This window comes from Sebastes fasciatus, chromosome 12 (assembly GCF_043250625.1).
Source record: "Sebastes fasciatus isolate fSebFas1 chromosome 12, fSebFas1.pri, whole genome shotgun sequence".
In the NCBI taxonomy this organism is placed as follows: Eukaryota; Metazoa; Chordata; class Actinopteri; order Perciformes; family Sebastidae; genus Sebastes; species Sebastes fasciatus.
Window position 1 is genome coordinate 25,171,058 of NC_133806.1, and position 15,950 is coordinate 25,187,007.

Consider the following 15,950-nt stretch of genomic DNA (forward strand, 5'->3'; position numbering starts at 1 on the left):
ATTATATATTATTATATTATATTATATTTTATTATATTATATTATATTATATTATATCATATTATATTATATTATATTATATTATATTATATTATATATATTATATTATATTACATTATATTATATTATATTATGTTATACTACAGTAGGCTACATTACATTATACTACTATATATTATTATATAAAATATATAATATAATATATGATATCATGTTATACTACAGTAGACCAAATCAGATTATGCTTCCATATATTAATATATAACATTATTTAATATTATATTATGTATTATTATATTTATTTAATTATTTTTTTTAATTTAATTTAATTTTATTTAATTTTATTTATTTAAAAAAATGTTTTTAATTTAATTTCATATTATTTTATTTTATTTTATTCCACATAATATAAATTGGAGGCTGCTGGAGTGTTCTGGTTATTTTGTCCACCCCCTGTAACTAACTCCGGACAGCAGGAGGCGGTGAGGAGCCCGAACGAAACACAACAGAAGAAGACGGAGCAGCTTTGAGCCAGCAGCAGCAGAAGAAGAAGAAGAAGAAGAAGAAGAAGGAAGAGGAGAAGAAGAGGAGGAAGAAGTTGATGGCGGTGCGCTGGATGTAAACAAAGATGTTGAATCGTCTACAGGATGATCCGCTGTTTAAGGAAGAAGAAGGTTTAACTACCCAAACGTAAAGACTGCAGGTTGGTTTCCAGACTTTCTCTGCGTTAGCTGGCTCTACAGAAACCTCCGACCAGTCCAGATAACTGGGACCAGACACTGTTACCTGGTTACCAGATACTGTTACCTGGTTACCAGATACTGTTACCTGGTTACCAGACAGACGGGGGTCGCCAGCTGGTCACCAGTTTATTATTAATTATTAACCAGAACCAGAATCAGGTTTATTCCTGCAGTAATAAAGTAAATAAACCGACAGGGAATTTGACTCTTGTTTTTATACAGCTCGTTCAATGTATTCACACATAATAGAAATAACAGAATAAAAAGAATACAATAATACAAATAAGATGTCTATATACAAGTCAAGGGTTCAGGAGTTGTAAACAATACAAACAGTGCAAAGAAAGGAATACTGGACGGATATACAGTACATGCACTGGATGATTATTATGTACAGTATGTACATGTGGAGATGTTTGTATACTGTATGTACTCTGAGAGGGATTTATATTTATATTTACAGTGACAAGTATGTATGTCATATACAGGTCACATGATCAGCTCCATCACCCGCAGTCAGTTGAACAGACAGATATGTATCTGATTTTTTTGGACATTTTTCGGATTATGTATTTTATTCTTTTTGATAGTTTTCTGACTTTTTTATTTATTTAATTTTTTACCTTTTTAACATTTTTAGCTTTTTTTTTTTTTTTTTAGCTTTTTTTGTGACATTTTTCGAACTATTATTTTCAGACTGTTTTAAACTTTTTTTATTACTATTATTTTAAATTTTTCGGATTTATTTTTAAATTTTACTTTTTCCTGACTTTTTGTTGAAAAATGTCTTCTTCCTTTTTCCTTCTAAAAAGCCGCAAATTGTTTGGAAAAACTGGTTTGAGCTGTCAGTTATAGTTAAGGTTGAAGTTAGTTGGTAACGTTATGTCCCACCAGTGTCAGTCTGATCAGTGTTTCCCACACAGAGACTTTACTGGGGTGGGCTGCCCAGGTATATTAATAGAACATTATAATAGAAGTATATGATGGGCATCCTCATGCTCTATTATGTCTCATAAATTGTTGCAGCAATTTTTTGGGTTGATACCATTTGTTACACAGATTTGGTGCTAAATTTAACCCTTTTTTACCACTTGATAAAAATGATCTATATCCCTCCAAAATACCACATTAAGACACGAAGACCTTGAGGAACACCATAGAAAAAGCCATGCTGTGATTTGGTTTCAAAACTTTTGACATTTGGAGATTTCTGCAAGAATTGCATGTTTTGGCGATTGGATGGCGAGCACTTGTGTTGTGTAAACTGCTCAGAAACCCCTTATTGTCAATCTAGCTAGGAAAGCCATCCATCCTCTGAATGCTCTAGGTCTCTAGCTTCTGGCTGTAACGTTTCATGAGGCTGTGATTATCCTGGAGGTCACCACAGGTCATTTTATAGAGTGAGGTCAGGTTTCAAGTCATTTTATTCTGTTCTCCGTTTGTTCCGTCAGGATCCAGATTCACCTCCAAACAGCTGCTGATCCACTTGACCCAGTCTGACGAGACCTGGTCCAGCCCGGTCCGGTCTGGTCCAGTCTGGTCTGGTCTAGTGTGGTCTGGTCCGGTCCGGTCTGGTCCAGTGTGGTGATGGCGGGTCGAGGTAGTGGGCGGGGTCGGAGGATGATGAGTTTCAGCGTGGAGGCGGTCGGCATCAACAGAGGAGACAGTTTACCTCCATCCATCCAACAACCTACACCTCTATATCCTGTGAGACACACACACTGAGACACACACTGAGACACACACACACACACTGACAGCATTGCACTCTGGGACTTGTAGTTGACTCTGTGTGTGTGTGTGTCCAGGTGATGGAGCAGAAGCCCCTCCCACTGACGGGTGGAGAGGAGGCGGAGTATCTGTTAGCTCTCAAACAGGAGTTCAGAGGAGCCATGAAGAGTTTACCCTGCTTCATCCAACCAGCTGCTGCACACAGAGGTCAGAGGTCACCCAACCCCCCCCCCCCCCCCCCCCACCCCCACACACACACACACAGAGCAGGCCCTGGATCAGCTGATCAAACCAACTGTTGGTTTTATTGTGAAGGTCTTCTGCCTGTGTGTTTCCTGTCCAGATGTGGAGAGATACTCTGATAAATATCACAGTAGCGAGCAGACGGACGGACTGACGGAATGGACTCCAGGTCAGACCCTCTTATCAATAATCAGAATCTCTGTCTCTCTTATCAATAACTTATATATACAGTATATATATATGTATATATATTTGATAAAATATACTTTATATCCTGAGAAACTTTGTTGTTGTTTCAGACTGGAAAAGATTTCCAAAAGAACTCAGAGTAAAGAAGCCTGCCAGAGAAGGTGAGTACATGCAGTACTCTGAGTACACACAGTACACTCAGTACTCAAAGTACACACAGTACACTCAGTACTCTGAGTACACACAGTACACTCGGTACTCTAAGTACACACAGTACACTCGGTACTCAAAGTACACACAGTACACTCAGTACTCTGAGTACACACAGTACACTCGGTACTCTAAGTACACACAGTACACTCGGTACTCTAAGTACACACAGTACACTCAGTACTCTGAGTACACACAGTACACTCGGTACTCTAAGTACACACAGTACACTCAGTACTCTGAGTACACACAGTACACTCGGTACTCTAAGTACACACAGTACACTCGGTACTCTAAGTACACACAGTACACTCAGTACTCTGAGTACACATGAGTACTTGCAGTACTCTGTATTGATGTCCTGCTCTGTGTCTGTCAGGTGTCTCAGCAGCAGTCAGTCGCTCTGACAAACTTCAGTCGGGGCAGAAGAAGAAAAAGGTGAAAGAGAAAGAGGAAGTACTGCTCAAACTGGAGGTGAGACACACCGACACCTGCTGACCCCCCTCCTTCAATCAATCAATCAGTCAATCAGTCAATCAGTCTAATGATCTTTTAATCTCTCAGTTAAAGGTGAAAAAACTTTGGATCAAGTCATATATTTTCACCTTAAACAAACATTTCCACCTTAAACTGTTTCCTGTCAGACTCTGCAGAAGAAGGAGGAGCAGCAGAGCTCGGAGGAGGAAGAGGAGGGAGAGGAGAAGAAGAAGAAACAGGAGGAAGAGGAGGCCGAGGGAGAGGAGGAGTACGACGAGGAAGAGTTCGAGGAGGTGAGACATTTTTATTATGAATCAACAAGTCTGAATCAACTCGTACGGCCGCCTTAACAAGTCTGAATCAACTCAGATGTCCACCTTAACAAGTTTGAGTCAACTCGTACGTCCGCCTTAACAAGTCTGAATCAACTCGTACGTCTGCCTTAACAAGTCTGAGTCAAATCAGATGTCCACCTTAACAAGTCTGAATCAACTTGTACGTCCGCCTTAACAAGTCTGAATCAAATCAGATGTCCACCTTAATAGTCTGAATCAACTTGTACGTCCGCCTTAACAAGTCTGAATCAACTCAGATGCCCACCTTAACAGGTCTGAGTCAAATCAGATGTCCACCTTAATAGTCTGAATCAACTCGTACGTTTGCCTTAACAAGTCTGAATCAGATGTCCACCTTAACAAGTCTGAATCAACTCGTACGTCCACCTTAACAAGTCTGAATCAACTCGTACGTCCGCCTTAACGAGTCTGAATCAACTTGTACGTCCTCCTTAACAAGTCTGAATCAACTCATACTTCCACCTTAATAGTCTGAATCAACTTGTACGTCCGCCTTAACAAGTCTGAATCAACTCAGATGCCCACCTTAACAGGTCTGAGTCAAATCAGATGTCCACCTTAATAGTCTGAATCAACTCGTACGTTTGCCTTAACAAGTCTGAGTCAAATCAGATGTCCACCTTAATAGTCTGAATCAACTCGTACGTTTGCCTTAACAAGTCTGAGTCAAATCAGATGTCCACCTTAACAAGTTTGAGTCAACTCGTACGTCCGCCTTAACAAGTCTGAATCAACTCGTACGTCCACCTTAACAAGTCTGAATCAACTCATACTTCCACCTTAGTAGTCTGAATCAACTTGTACGTCCGCCTTAACAAGTCTGAATCAACTCAGATGCCCACCTTAACAGGTCTGAGTCAAATCAGATGTCCACCTTAATAGTCTGAATCAACTCGTACGTTTGCCTTAACAAGTCTGAGTCAAATCAGATGTCCACCTTAACAAGTCTGAATCAACTCGTACGTCCACCTTAACAAGTCTGAATCAACTCGTACGTCCGCCTTAACAAGTCTGAATCAATTCGTACGTCCACCTTAACAAGTCTGAATCAACTCATACGTCCACCTTAACAAGTCTGAATCAATTTGTACGTCCACCTTAACCAGAGGTTATTAATATGTAATAAGAGAGTTTATTCATATGTAATCTAAGTGTGTGTGGGATTAATGGTTCCCTGTTTCCTGTCTGCAGGAGACGGATTACGTCATGTCCTACTTTGATAACGGAGAGGAGTTCGGAGGAGAGAGTGACGAGAATATGGACGAGGCTATTTACTGAAACACTCATTTTATCACTTTTTACAGCGGAAAGAAACAAAACGTCCAGCAACAGTTTTTATAAACCAGTGAATGAATGAACGAGTGAGTGAGTGAGTGAGTGAGTGAGTGAGTGAATGAATGAATAAACGAGTGAGTGAGTGAATGAATGAAAGAATGAATGAGTGAATGAATGAATGAATGAGTGAGTGAGTGAGTGAATGAATGAATGAACGAGTGAGTGAGTGAGTGAATAAACGAGTGATTGAGTGAGTGAATGAATGAGTGAGTGAATGAATGAACAAGTGAGTGAGGGAATGAATGAGTGAATGAATGAACGAGTGAGTGAGTGAATGAATAAACGAGTGAGTGAGTGAGTGAATGAATGAATGAACGAGTGAATGAATGAATGAATGAATGAGAGTGAATGAGACGATGGAGGCGATTCTTCAGGATTTATCCGTCCGAAGTTTTAAATATTTCTGTAGAAACTGAGTTTGTTGAAACGTTTTTTAAGATTTTCTATCGAAGTTTTATCTGTTTAATTGGTAAAAAAGTTTCTGTTTGTTTGTTGTAAAATAAACTGCAGCTACATGAAGAGTTAAAGACGTGTTCATTACGTTATTTTATTAATATATGTTTTAACGTCAAACATTTACAAAAGTTCTCAATAAATCGATCAATATAAACATAATACATAGTGACATATTACATATATTTCAGTATAAAATATGACTGGACTTTGGTCAATTATCTGGTTAATAATATTCAGCTGCAGAGTTTAATAACAAAAATAAATTAATAATTAAATAAATTACTCAATAAATAAATGTCATTAAATGTAGCAAAAATAATATTGAAAATAAATGTAGCCATTAATTAATTGATAGAATATGACTTAAATTGATATTTCTGTTTTAATTTGCTTATTCATACTCCATATTTATATTTAACTAAATAAATAAAATGCAGAAATACATAAATAAATTCACACATTTAAAAATAAATATAAAATAAATAAAAACTAAATGCATAAATAAATAAATGCAAAAATAAATAAATTTAAGAAATAATAAAAATAAATATATAAATAAATAAAGAATCCACTTAAAACAGGAATATCAATTTATGTCACATTTTATCAATTAATTAATGGCTACATTTATTTTTAATATTATTTTGAATTAATTTAATGACATATTGATTGATTTATTGATTTATTAGCAGTTGCTGGTGGATGTGAAGTAGAGGTGGACATCCTGGTACTTTGCATCTCCCCTTCTTTTCAGCCAGAATCCTCCGTTGGGCTGTGGCGTCCTGGTTGTCCTTAGACTCAACAGCAGTGGAGGAACTGGGACGAGCTTTCATGTGATGCTCCAGACACTTTATATTTTTGCACTTTAAGCCTCCAGCGATGTGTGACCTTTGACCTTTGACCTGGAGGTATACAGCTTCATCTGAGGAGGTACCGGCTGAGAAAGAAGGAACTAATGAAGCTGCTCCAGGCCCAGGCCCCGTCCCAGTCCCAGTCCCAGTTCCAGTCCTAGTCCCAGGCCCAGTCCCAGACCCCGTCCCAGACCCCGTCCCAGGCCCAGGCCCAGTCCCAGTCCGTCCTATAATTTGCTATCAGAGTTTAGAATGAAGAGTCTCTGATTCGAACAGCTGCAGTTGGTGTAAACAACAGAGTCAAATTACAGACTCTCTGCATTTACTGTCAGCAATTCCTTCAGGACTTTCCTGAACTTTAAAAACAAGTTTACAGAACAACCTGCCTTCTGAAGACCAAAAGAAATGTCTGATAATATCTACGTAAGATATTAAAGTTAAATTACTGAACGGGTGACTTTTTTTCTAGTTTGTTCTGTAATCACACAGTGAAACACACCGACACAGATTTAATGTTGAAATGATTTATTGTTTGAGTAAAAAAATAAACATCTGCTCTTATTTACATCATTTATACAACTGTAACTTCCTGTCAGTATAGTAGAAAAACAACCATTCAACTGTAACTTCCTGTCAGTATAGTAGAAAAACAACTAATCAGCTGAGTAACAAATATTAGAAACACTTTTCACATCAAAACAATTACTCTGTTTTACCCACAGAATAAAGTCTCAAAACATGCTGAGTCACTTGCAGGAAACTGCAGAGTCATCTTATTCAGGGAGCGTTGCAGCCCTGAAAAGTGACTGACAAGGCGGTTGGAGGGACCGGTGGTTGAACAGGAAGTCCTCAGAAGACCTGAACCACCTGATGAGGGTTAACAGCGTCCTGATCGACCTGAAGAAAACAAACGTAAAATTATAAAAACTGCTTTACACTACGTCTCAACTATAAACTATATCGTACACTACTATTTAAATTACACGGTACACTACTTCTTAAACTACATCGTACGCTATGTCTTACACCACACCGTAGACTACTTCTTAGACTACGTCTTGAACTACACCGTACACTTCTTCTTAAACGATGACGTACGCTACTTCTTACACTACGTCTTAAACTACACCGTACGCTACTTCTCAAACTACACCGTACTCTACTTGTTACACTATGTTTCAAACTACGTCTTAAACTACACCGTACACTACTTGTTACACTACGTCTTAAACTACGTCTTAAACTACTCCGTACGCTACGCCTTAAACTACACCGTTATTGTATCTTACTTACAACATTCTTGTCAAATGTCATATCTCATGTCATGTTGTTTAATCTCATCTCAGCTCAGGTGTAAACCAGTAGAAGCCGCTGACAGATGGAACCAACCGGACCAGACTGGGCTGTACTGTGTCTGCTGGTCTCACCTCGCTGTACGCGGGGGGAGGGGGAGGGTTGCACCGTTCAGGTGCCGTCATGAAGAGCCCCCCCTCGTCCTCCTCTTCGTCGTAGTCCTGCAGCAGGGGGGTCCTGGGGCCGTCCACCGCCAGGTCTCTGTGGATGTTACTGTAGCTGGGGGGGGCCGAGGGGAAGGAGGACCAGCTGCTCAGGGATCCGGCCTGGCTACTCATGCTGCTGGTCCTGCTACCGACGCCGCTGAGCGGGATCGTACCGATGACCAGCGGCAGCTCCAGGATCAGCTTCTCACTGCCGGGGATGTGCAGGTAGATCTGGAGGGAGGAGGGACGGTTAATGTCCAACATCTCAGTTTATCTCAGATTTATTCATATTTGTATTATCTCATCTGCTGAGAAGAGCTGAAGGTTAATGTCTAATATCTCATATTAATTTTATTTTATTTATTTATCTCATCTTTCTTATATTATATCATCTGGTTCTGCAGAGTAGACGTGAAGATTAATATCTAATCTCAACTAATTTTTTGTTAATATTGGAACGGTTCATGTATTTGACCCGAACCGCTCAGTTCGGTCGGCGACATCCTTTCGGTTCACCGTTACCCAAACAGCTGTTTATGTCTCGCACACGCGGAACAGAAACTCCGGAGCGTGAGTTTTACCTGGAAAGTCTTGGCAGTGCACCAGGAATGTTAGCAGCGCTGTATCGCCCAGTAGCTCATGATAGTCAAGCTAAACTGACAACGATTTGTGTCACACTGTACGCCAACACTGTTCAACTGAAGTCGGGTTTATATGTGGACACTTGAAACATTTAATTGCGATGGCATCACCCGAATGTGTCGATTAGTGGAGCGAAACAAAAGCAGACTGGACTGAGAGTCCGTTCCCTCACACAGCGTTCAGACAGCCTCCCACTGCAGATTCACATCGTGATCAAAGTAATATCTGATGCTGTAAGAGTGTTTATCGCTGCATATACGACCACACTCCATCGTAAACAATACAGAATTAAAGCAGATGTTCAAAGTGCATGAGCCTTCACGTGTGAATGTTAGTCTGTTGTGCCTGCCCTGTATAAACTAGCATAAGCAGCAGTTGAGGATTTACCAACAGCCTTAAGATTGAACATTACATTTACATTACAGACATTTGGGATTTTATTTTTGTAATTTATTTTTCTTATTGCCAATATGTCAGTATTTGAGTGCCTTAACTGTTATAGTAAGAATTATGACCAATGAGCCAGTGTTGAATGAGTGGGAAATAAAAAGCTAAGTTTTTTAGCATAGTTCTGGTTGAGCTTATGCTTCAATGTATGGCCTTAGTTTATAATTTCATCCTATTTATATGAAAATAACAAAACTGCATTTTTTTGTTTGTACTAATTACTGTAGAAGACTTATTCTTTCAGTTAAGATTTCCACCCCTAGTAAACATTCATTATTTCATTGTAACAGTAAAATAACTAATAATTAAGTTTAATTAACTATCAATTTACCATTTATTAATGATGGTTATTGTAAAGTGTGAATTATATCATCTCATCTTTATTTATCTAATTTTATCTGATATCAAGATGTTAACATTTAGTCTATCCTTTTATCTTATGATAATTTTAGGATCTTATTTTATAATATTTATCAAATCTTAACTAAAATGTGTTAATTTGTCTCATCTTAAATTATCTTTGATCTCATCTCATGTTATCTGATATCTCTTCTCATCTTTTATCATATTTTATTTTATCTTTGTCTTATCTCAGTATTTATATCATCATATTTTACCTCATCATATGTCATATTGTATCTCAGTATAGACAGTATGTCCTTATATTTTACTTGTCAACTTCTCTCTTAAAGGGACTATTTGTAACTTTCAGAAATGCTTCTTAACAGCGACACCTGTGGCCGTGAAATCAACGAAATTCAGCGTCGGGCTCGCGCTTGCTCGCTCTCAATATACCTGAACGAGCATCACTCAAAACAGTGAGGCGACACAAGTCAGCTAAAACCACAATATCACTCTATATTTCAGCTGCTTGGCAGTAATGTTAGCTGACCAGACGAAGGTCTCTCCATGAACATGATTTAGATCTGATCCTAGTGTTGGCTTTTCCTGCCTAAGTGCAGGCTGATGCAGCGGGGCTCTGCAGCGTGTCTCCCTGCTCTCTCCTCCCGCAGCCGGAGAGAGCAGAGGAGACACCGGCACCCGGTCGGTAACGAGAAGACAACGTAACTCTCTGTAGAGCTCCGTTACTTCCCAAGACACGGGAAACCTCTGTTGGTCTGGAGGAGCTGCAGCATTTATTTCTGCACAAACGTCCCCTGTACATTCACTAGATATTCTCAGAGATAAACTAACTCTTCTGCAGTGTGTAGTGAACGCGCGTTCACGTCTAGAGGTGGAGCGAGCTGAGCTGTGCTGTCTGAGTGAAGGCGAGCAGGCAGAGGAGGAGGGTACAGTGGCTACATGCGAACGCGCATATCCGAGCGCGCATGTGTGACGACCCGCTACATTTATGCGCGTACAAAGTTACAAATAGTCCCTTTAAATCACCTCTTTTCATCTCATGAACTCTAGAACGGACCTGTTGTGACATCATCATGATGACTCACCATGAGGGCGTAGTCCACCTTGATGATGTCACAGCCGAGTAGCGTGGGCCTCAGTTTGGGGACTCTGATGCTCTTCCCCTGCCACATGTCGCACATCCCAGAGATGATGTGGTTTCCTCGGACCGCCGACAGCTTCTGACGCGACTCCTGAAATAAATCAGACATCAGAGATCAGAGTTTCGTCCCGCTGAGGACAGGAAGTCATCCCGCCGCCGGGCTTCACCTTGATCTGTCCGTTGGCATGGTACGAGTGTTTAGCGATGATGGCGGCCTTCGGCACGACGATACGTGAGCAGGTGTTCTCAAACTTGGCGTTGATGTTGATCTCTTCTCCCTCACAGTACCCCTTCCTGTCGATGCGAGCGCTGATGGACACCTGGCCGTCAGGGATGAACATACAGGTGACCTTTTTCTGTTTGAAGGCGGCGGCCGGAGCCTGAGGACGACACGCAAAACTCATCACTTTACATTTCCACAATTATCATCTGAAACCGGCTGCAGAGAGATAATAATAATACAGATTATTATTTATTTATTAATCACTTTATTATCAAACTTCCTCTCAAAGCAGCGACCGTCAAACCTGTCGTCTGATATCAGTTTCAGATGTTTAGTCAAAAACTTTGCTTCCAGTTAATAAAACTCTGATGGAACCAGTGAAGTTATTATTGATATCAATAAATGAATATATTTTTACATCAGACTTTGTGCTTTTCTAACTTGTGTTTATGTTTATCATTATTTTATCACTGTTGATACTGAAAAATTAACAAAATTAGGTCTTTACTGAAGATTATTTCTGGTCTATCAACTGATTAATCATCACAGAACAGTGAAACCATTTTATATATATATAAATTAATATTAATATTAATGTGTGAGTGTGTTTTGGTACCAGCAGGTCGGGTCGGTTGATGTCCAGCGGCTCCTCCACCTCAAACTCCCTCTCACACTTCAAAGCATCCTGGGAAGGCCTGTCCAGCACCGCCCGTACGTAGTAACGAATGGAGCCGAACTTCCCTTTATAGGACGACACCAGACGCCTGAAACCAGACCGGAGACACCATAAATGACTGTGATCACATCTGTATTATCAATAACTGACCAGAGTCTGTGATCACTCCTATAATCAATAACTGATCCGTGATCAGCGTCTCACCCGGCGGCAGGAAGCTCGAAGCCGAACTGGAAGCTGTAGTGTTTATCAGGCTCCAGCAGGAAGCAGCCGTCAGAGTCTGAGGACAAACACAAAGAGTTAACAAGCGGACAGATATTATATGTATGTATGTATGTATGTATGTATGTATATATATATATATATTTATAACTATATATATATATATATTTTATAACTTTTTATATATATATTTTATAACTTTATGTATACAGAAATCTATAACATGTCATTTAGTCATTTTAAATTAATTTACAGTATTTTCTTTAAATTAATTAACAGTCATTTAAAGTAATTCATTGTTGTTGCAAAAAAGGTTATTCAAAAATTAAACTTACCTAAGGTATTGTTTATGATTTTAAGATAATTTGAATATATATATGCATATACATATAGATATACATTTATGTGTATATATATTTATATGTATATACACACGCACGCGCGCGCACACACACACACACACACACACACACACATATATATATGTATACATTAGTGAGAAGAAGTAAAGGTGTCTGGGTACCGGTAGAGAGCTGTTCGTCCAGCCGCAGCTCCTCCTCGTACTTCAGGTACTCCTGCTCCTGCTCCTTGCTCCGGTTCCTGCTCTTCTTCCCGCCGCGGTGCTCCACGCGGGCGCAGCCGGCGGCGGTGACCCGGAGGCCGGCCAGCCTGCAGGGCAGAGCCGCCTCCAGCTGCACGGAGCCGGACAGCTTGTCTCCGCTGCTGTAGAAGGACCGGGCGGGGTCCGAGAACCGCAGCTGGAACACTTTGAGCTGGTTCACCGGAGACAGAACCATGCTGGTACCGAGAGACCGAGACTGGGACCGGGACTGGTGATGATGGAGGAGATGGACCTGAAGTTAAACACTAATGTGATGGAAACTAAAGAGAGGACCATAAATGATGTATAGACCGGGTTATATATGGTTAGTTTGGCTGTGTTTGTTTCAGTAAACAGTTAGAGGTCAGCTTTATACCGGGGAGGAGGAGGAGGGGGGGGGTCGGGTCCGGTCCCGGTGTCCCGTTACCTCTCAGCGAGCAGCGCGTGCTCAGCGTGTGGACACCACGGTGGACACGCGGAGCCGCTGGAGGACGGAGCTCTCTGTTTGGTCCGCACGGGCTGCTCAGGTGAGTGCAGCCAATCAGAGAGCAGAGAGGACGCATGGGAGGCTCGTGCCGCTTTGGGGGCCATAAATACAGTAGAGTCATCAGGATGAGAATAGAAACAGATCTACTGTCCATCTGCAGCTGCAACAACAATAATAATAATAATAACTGGTAGACTCATTTATAAACTGGGGAAAAAAAGTTCAGAAACTTGTGTTTAATGGATTATTTCTCTGTTGTTACAATGTTAATTGTCATTGTATTTTACATCGTTGGAAAGCCTGTTTATTTACCTTCACAATGATGTCCAACTTGTAAGGATCATGCATTTGTGGGATGAGATTATGTGGGTAGCGCCCAAGAAAAATTTGCCAAAACGCTCTGCCAATGGTAAACAGTGTATTCTCCTGTTGGTGTTGACTCTTGTTTTGAGTTGTTTGGTGGATTTGATGATTGAACTCTCTATCAGTAACAAGGAACAAACAAGACATACTGGCTATTTTACACTTTATTCATTTAATACACCGTCAGGAGCCTCAGTAGCAAACTTTTTCCCCCCAGTTTATCTGGTTTTGGATATATGAGCAAGAAATCTACCATATAATCACTGTCACTGATAGAAAGTTATGGTAGTTAGGTACATTTTGTTATTTCTTTTAACCCCATTCCCTCAAGAGGCTTTGCCTTTTGCCAGGCCAAGCATTGATACTGGCAAAAGTATCAACGCCAGTATCAACAAATTGGCCTGGCCTACAAATTTGTATTTGTAAATAAACATTTGTTCTCAATCGACTTGCCTGGTTAAATAAAGGTTAAAAAATAAAAAATGTTGTCATTTACAGTCATTATGTAGTCATTTAGGGTAATTTTAAATTAATTTACAGTCATATAAAGAAATGTACAGTCATTATTCATTGTTGTGGCTATTTGTTCAAAAATGTTTTTTTCTTACAAAAATTAAACTTAAATCAAAGGTCACTGATGCATCGTTTCAGTCCAACATCCAGACAGGATTCACGTTCAGGTTGATTTAATTTACAGCACATAAGCAAACAAACATCCACCGTACTGCCTCCGACATGTTGCTCCGGTACAAAAACAATACGCACGTTCGAGATGAGCTAGGCCTGCGTAGAATCGATCACCGGAAATGGCTGCGCAATGCATGCCGGTTAGATTTGTGTCCGTCTTGATCTGACGTCATGCACACGTAGGCAACGATAACCTCACGAGATCAAGGCGGCCGCAGATTTTAGAGCCAGGCGCCGCAGTTGCTCTCCACCAACTGCAAGACCCAAGGCATGATGGGAAACGCCTGGCTGTCGCCTGATCAAAGAGCTGATTGGCTCTTAGTTTTGACAGCAAACACGTGTTTACAAAGTCACAACTGTCTGTGTAATTGTAATATTTAACGCTAGATTGTATTAGTCTCATGTTGTGCAATGAAGGTTTCATCTGTTAACAAACATATCTTGTGTGGTTTATAATAATAATTATTATAATAATGAAGGTTTTATATATATATATATATATATATATATATACTGGAAAAATAAAGTTCGGAAACTTGTGTTTGGTTGATTATTTCTCTGTTGTTACAATGCTAATTGGCATTGTATTTTACATCGTTGGAAAGCCTGTTTATTTACCTTCGCAATGATGTCCCACTTGTAAGGATCATGCATTTGTGGGATGAGCAGCACAGCTGATTATGTGGGTAGCGCCCAAGAAAAATTTGCCAAAATGCTCTGCCAATGGTAAACAGTGTATTCTCTTAAGGCTACCAGGAAGCCTGCAATGACTGCCCTTCACCGTCAGGCCCGTTTGGGCTGGTGTCGACAACACAGACAATGGAACCTGAACATGTGGGGGAATGTCATGTTCAGTGATGAGTCCAGGTTCTGTCTGCGAAAGTTGGATGGCAGGGTCAAAGTATGGAGACGACGAGAGAACGCTATGCTGATTGTTGAACCGATGGAGTAACAGCTTTTGGTGGGGGCAGTGTCATGGTGTGGGGGGGGGCGGCATCTCCCTCACTGGCAAAACAAGGCTTGTCATCATTGAAGACCATCTCAATGCAGGGAGATATCGGGATGAGATTCTGCAGCCAGTGGCGATCCCATATCTCCACAATCTGGGACCTAATTTCATCCTCCAAGATGACAACGCTCGCCCCCACAGAGCCAGGGTTATCACAGACTACCTCCACAATGGGAGTAGAGAGAATGGAACGGCCTGCCAAGAGTCCACACCCCAACCCAATTCAACACTTGTGGGACCAGCTTGGGCGTGCTGTACGTGTTAGAGTGACCAACACAACCTCGCTGGCTGACCTGCAACGAATCCTGGTTGAGGAATGGAACGCCATCCCACAGCAACGTGTGACCAGGTTGGTGACCAGCATGAGGAGGAGGTGCCAGACTGTTGTGGCTGCGTATGGATCTTCCACCACTACTGACGGTGTATTAAATGAATAAAGTGTAAAATTGCCAATATGTCTTGTTTGTTCCTTGTTACTGATGGAGAGATCAATCATCCAATCCACCAAACAACTCAAAACCAAGTCAATACCAACAGGAGAATACACTGTTTAGCATTGACGGAGCATTTTGGCAAATTTTTCTTGGGCGTTACCCTCATAATCAGCTGTGCTGCTCATCCCACAAATGTATGATCCTTACAAGTTGGACATCATTGCGAAGGTAAATAAACAGGCTTTCCAACCATGTAAAATGAAATGCCAATTAACATTGTAACAACAGAGAAAAATCGACCAAACACAAGTTTCCGAACTTTGTTTTTCCAGTTTATATAACACTTATCAAAACGAGTGCTCATCATGTGCTTTACAAGGCGGAAATAAAAATAATGAAGGATAGAATCCAATGCCAGACACTCACATTTCCAAATTTATTTACAAACAAATATAAATAAAACCCAACGTGGTCTGAAAACTACAACTGGCCTACAGATCAGATCTAAAAGGAAGTAACTTTTTCTGTGACTTCCTGTAATTTCCGTGAAGGCTGCTCGAAACGG

General features: G+C 40.5%; 2 protein-coding genes across 3 annotated transcripts; one reads left to right on the forward strand and one right to left on the reverse strand.

The window, feature by feature from the left end:
- Positions 1 to 507: 507 nt before the first annotated feature.
- polr3glb (RNA polymerase III subunit GL b) lies at positions 508 to 5,811 on the forward strand. Its single transcript, XM_074654336.1, has 8 exons — positions 508 to 703; positions 2,195 to 2,450; positions 2,552 to 2,681; positions 2,818 to 2,886; positions 3,017 to 3,067; positions 3,496 to 3,590; positions 3,761 to 3,886; positions 5,141 to 5,811. The coding sequence occupies exons 2-8, from the start codon at positions 2,331 to 2,333 to the stop codon at positions 5,225 to 5,227; spliced, it is 678 nt and encodes a 225-aa protein (XP_074510437.1). The 5' UTR covers positions 508 to 703; positions 2,195 to 2,330; the 3' UTR covers positions 5,228 to 5,811.
- Positions 5,812 to 7,099: 1,288 nt separating this feature from the next.
- LOC141779485 (thioredoxin-interacting protein-like) lies at positions 7,100 to 12,771 on the reverse strand. Of its 2 annotated transcripts, XR_012596322.1 has the most exons (8): positions 12,328 to 12,771; positions 11,787 to 11,862; positions 11,523 to 11,670; positions 10,851 to 11,063; positions 10,628 to 10,774; positions 8,019 to 8,321; positions 7,292 to 7,488; positions 7,100 to 7,244 (listed from the first exon to the last, which is right to left on the reverse strand). XR_012596322.1 is itself a non-coding variant. In XM_074654338.1 (7 exons), exons 1-7 carry the CDS (start codon positions 12,599 to 12,601, stop codon positions 7,441 to 7,443), a joined length of 1,209 nt encoding a protein of 402 aa, XP_074510439.1. In that variant the 5' UTR covers positions 12,602 to 12,771; the 3' UTR covers positions 7,100 to 7,440. The 2 variants fall into 2 exon arrangements, 1 of the variants encoding a protein (XP_074510439.1); XM_074654338.1 differs by having other exon boundaries at positions 7,100 to 7,488.
- Positions 12,772 to 15,950: the final 3,179 nt, after the last annotated feature.

What these genes read in the sequence shown, in the direction of transcription:
- polr3glb (XM_074654336.1), top strand. Translation starts at nt 2,331, where the DNA reads ATGGCGGGTCGAGGTAGTGGGCGGGGTCGGAGGATGATGAGTTTCAGC. An exon ending in ACCAGCTGCTGCACACAGAG is followed by an intron (nt 2,682 to 2,817) that starts GTCAGAGGTCAC and finishes TTTCCTGTCCAG; the next exon opens with ATGTGGAGAGATACTCTGAT. An exon ending in AAAGAAGCCTGCCAGAGAAG is followed by an intron (nt 3,068 to 3,495) that starts GTGAGTACATGC and finishes TGTGTCTGTCAG; the next exon opens with GTGTCTCAGCAGCAGTCAGT.
- LOC141779485 (XM_074654338.1), bottom strand. Translation starts at nt 12,601, where the DNA reads ATGGTTCTGTCTCCGGTGAACCAGCTCAAAGTGTTCCAGCTGCGGTTC. An exon ending in TCAACCGACCCGACCTGCTG is followed by an intron (nt 11,064 to 11,522) that starts GTACCAAAACAC and finishes TGTCGTCCTCAG; the next exon opens with GCTCCGGCCGCCGCCTTCAA. An exon ending in ATGCCAACGGACAGATCAAG is followed by an intron (nt 10,775 to 10,850) that starts GTGAAGCCCGGC and finishes GATTTATTTCAG; the next exon opens with GAGTCGCGTCAGAAGCTGTC.